The 3303-nt window shown below is 32.2% G+C and overlaps 1 protein-coding gene across 1 annotated transcript; it reads left to right on the forward strand.

The window, feature by feature from the left end:
* Positions 1 to 344: 344 nt before the first annotated feature.
* Positions 345 to 2249, forward strand: LOC128205487 (tyrosine-protein phosphatase non-receptor type 9-like). The gene is made up of 5 exons (XM_052907177.1): positions 345 to 374; positions 771 to 899; positions 1180 to 1337; positions 1469 to 1604; positions 2099 to 2249. Exons 1-5 carry the CDS (start codon positions 348 to 350, stop codon positions 2189 to 2191), a joined length of 543 nt encoding a protein of 180 aa, XP_052763137.1. The 5' UTR covers positions 345 to 347; the 3' UTR covers positions 2192 to 2249.
* Positions 2250 to 3303: the final 1054 nt, after the last annotated feature.

A 3303-nucleotide genomic window follows, 5' to 3' on the forward strand; every position in this document is an offset into this window, starting at 1 on the left:
TTTATCTTGAAATGTCGAACATTCGTGTTTATATGTATGCATGATCTGTATTCTTGGTATTTTATATCATTAGGTGATTCCAATCGACCACGTCTGTATCTGTTTTTGAAACCAGGCGAATCGGATTACATCAATGCAATATACATCAACGTAAGTGAATGTTAAATATTCAAATGATAGTTTGCTTTAGATAAATTGCTGGAAAAAGCATTTGTGACATTTAAAACCTATATTTTCAGAGTTTTAAAACGAAAAATCGCTTCTTAGTTGCGCAAACACCTCTGCCTGACACAGTTTCCGATTTCATCACACTTGCTGTTCAAGAAAACTGTTCATGTATTATTAGCATGGAGGGACACTTGGAAAAGCATGAGGTAATATTTGACTTGTAAGATATCTTCAAAAGTTACTTTTGTGTTCATCCACGCTAACCTTCAAATATAGTTAACACTATGTTTTGATCTTATTTTATTATAAATTTCAGATCATTTATAACGAAACCATTATTAATTTTCAATGAACGTATATATTTGATATATAACTATTGAAATTAGTTCTAACATGGCGTCATTAATGAATAGGTTGCACGTTGTAAAATGGGATTTAACGACGTTTGTGTATTTAGTCCTTAAACAACATAAAACACTCGTTTTGATAAATTCTTATAGATTATCCGTTTCATACTGAGTTACAACTTATGTTATATTATCCTCCATACTCTATTTAGATATGACCAATTGGTTTCCTGCTACTTATATTGTTTTATACAGGGGATTGGCATGTACTTTCCTTGTGACAATCAGACAATAAAGAAGAATTTGGTTTCCGTACGATCCTCCACAGGTCAAAGTGAAATACACTTTGTAAAAAGAATGCTACATTTTGAACACGAAATAAAGGTTAGATTTAAGACATGTAATTATACCAAAAGTAGCAAAATGTCATTTTTTCTTTTGCTTTATAAAATTAAATAAAAACTCAAAAAAGATCCTTACATTTATCAGAAAACAAATACAAAAAATAAATGTAAGCAACAACAACAAAACAACAACAACAGCAATGGCAACACAACCAACAAATTAAACAATAACTTCACCACCACCAACAACAACCTGAAATGCGTTGACGATGTAACAGCGCAAACATTGCCTGTGAAAAAATGATTTTGTTTTATTTAAGACCAAAACAGGAGTGATAATTCCACACTATGAATACTTGGACTGGGATACAAAACTCAATCTTCCGAAGTCGGCAGAACACTTTGTTGCCTTTATCAAGGAAGTGGAAGACGCTTCCAAGTCATCTCGCCTCAAGGGACCGATCCTGTTGCATTGTCTGTACGTACAATGTTTGGTTTACACAATAGCAATCGAATCTTGATAGGTATATATTGATACTGTAAATTAAACATCCTACATGTTGCGAATTTAAGAAGGGAAACATTATATTTTAATCAACTTTGTGACAGGAACGGTGCTGGAAAGAGCGGCCTTTTATGTGTTGTCTCGATATTACTCGAAAAACTGATTGAAGACAATGAAGTCAGTGTGGTCAATGCGGTGAAGTATATCAAAGCAAGAAGATCGCTCGCTATTCCAAATAAGGTGAATTTGAAACTACTGTTTCATTGCAATAAGTCTATTTTTTATGATTGTTTATAATAATCTACCTGATAAAAGGTTTGTAACACAATGATACAATGGATAACTTACAGGGACAATGGAAGTAGGAAGATAAATCAACAATGAACCTGTCAAAGAGGACAAGGTTCAAGTCCTAACATACACTCAATTAGAGACGCAATTAAACACTCCTTGTACGAATGTCAATGAATAAACTATACAGTTATTCAATAATAAAAAGAGCTTTAATCACAATACATTTTGAGTCTAAGCAAATATTTTTTTTACTGTCAAATTGAACAGGAAATAGTAACTACGTTGTAGTTACATCTTCACGTTTTGATTTTTTATTACGTCGCTAACTTAAATGTTCTCATTTGCTCTCGTCTTGAAGGCTGACTACAGTTAAATCATGTTTTGAAAGTACGAGTATGCCTTCCTTTTAAATGCAATTTTATATTAATTTGATATTTTAGGAGCAGTTTTACTTTTGTCACGAGTGTGTTATCCATTCCTTGAACGCAACTGAAAACGCTGCGATATACAACATAAGAGGGAAAGCCGCGTGATACAACATCAGAGGGAATGCTGCGTAATACAACATAAGAGGGAATGCTGCGTAATACAATATAAGAGGGAATGCTGCGTGATACAATATAAGAGGAAATGAAGCCGTTGTCCTATTTAGAACAATGACCTCCATTGACACATGAATAAACATTTGACAGATATATGATGCCAAGTTAAGCTGTTCTGTACAACATTTGAAGACATGGTTATACTTGCAAACTTTACAATTATGTTATGTATAGCCGTCATTACATAAGCTACAGAATGCTAGTATTGAATATGGCAAACTGAACATGTGTTGTAAATATCATTGTAAATATTTGCATATATTTATGCTTTTGAGTCTTTTTACCCCATGTTTTATTATATCAGAAAACTATCCGATAGGCACTGCTGAATATGTAAGCTAAAGGTGTGATGAACGTCAATGTCTGCAGCGTTAGCTTGACAATTTGTTACAGAAAACTAAAAGCACCGAACCGATTGACACCTTTCATCACTCGGATTTTACGCTCATTGTGTAAAGTGGATGAAGTGGCTGTAGAAACTTCTTTATATTTTATGAACGCATTGTACATTATCATGATCATCTTGTTTACTATATCTATTGTATTATGCTAGAGACTTTGACCGACTCAACAATAAATTTGAAACATGTAAAATAGGCTGAAAGTGTTTGTTGTTGTTTTTGTTAAAATTATTGCTTTATTTAATCCAGCCTTTCAGTGTGTTTAAGTGTTATAGACGTTTATAGGTATGCAATAGACGAGATGTGATGTACATAGAGAGGATTTGCTTAAAGAAGACCATTGTAATTAATGTTTAGACCTATGTATTTCTGGTTTGCATGACTTTGACTGCAGAGAATATATTAGTATTTGTATAGGATTGTTTGGGGGTTCCAATTGATTTTGCTGATGTGATTTTTTTATATTATATATACTAACAATGTTTCTAAATAAGTACTTCACATAATCTGTAATATGAATTTACAAATGATAAAAAAAATTATTATCGATCAATGTGCAGAATAAATAAATACATGTTTTTTTCGTTTTTATTGGTATTTTTTAAGATGTTTTAATCATGCTTTATTTTGACCTAATTCAAT

Source organism: Mya arenaria, chromosome 10, assembly GCF_026914265.1.
Source record: "Mya arenaria isolate MELC-2E11 chromosome 10, ASM2691426v1".
Classification (NCBI taxonomy): Eukaryota; Metazoa; Mollusca; class Bivalvia; order Myida; family Myidae; genus Mya; species Mya arenaria.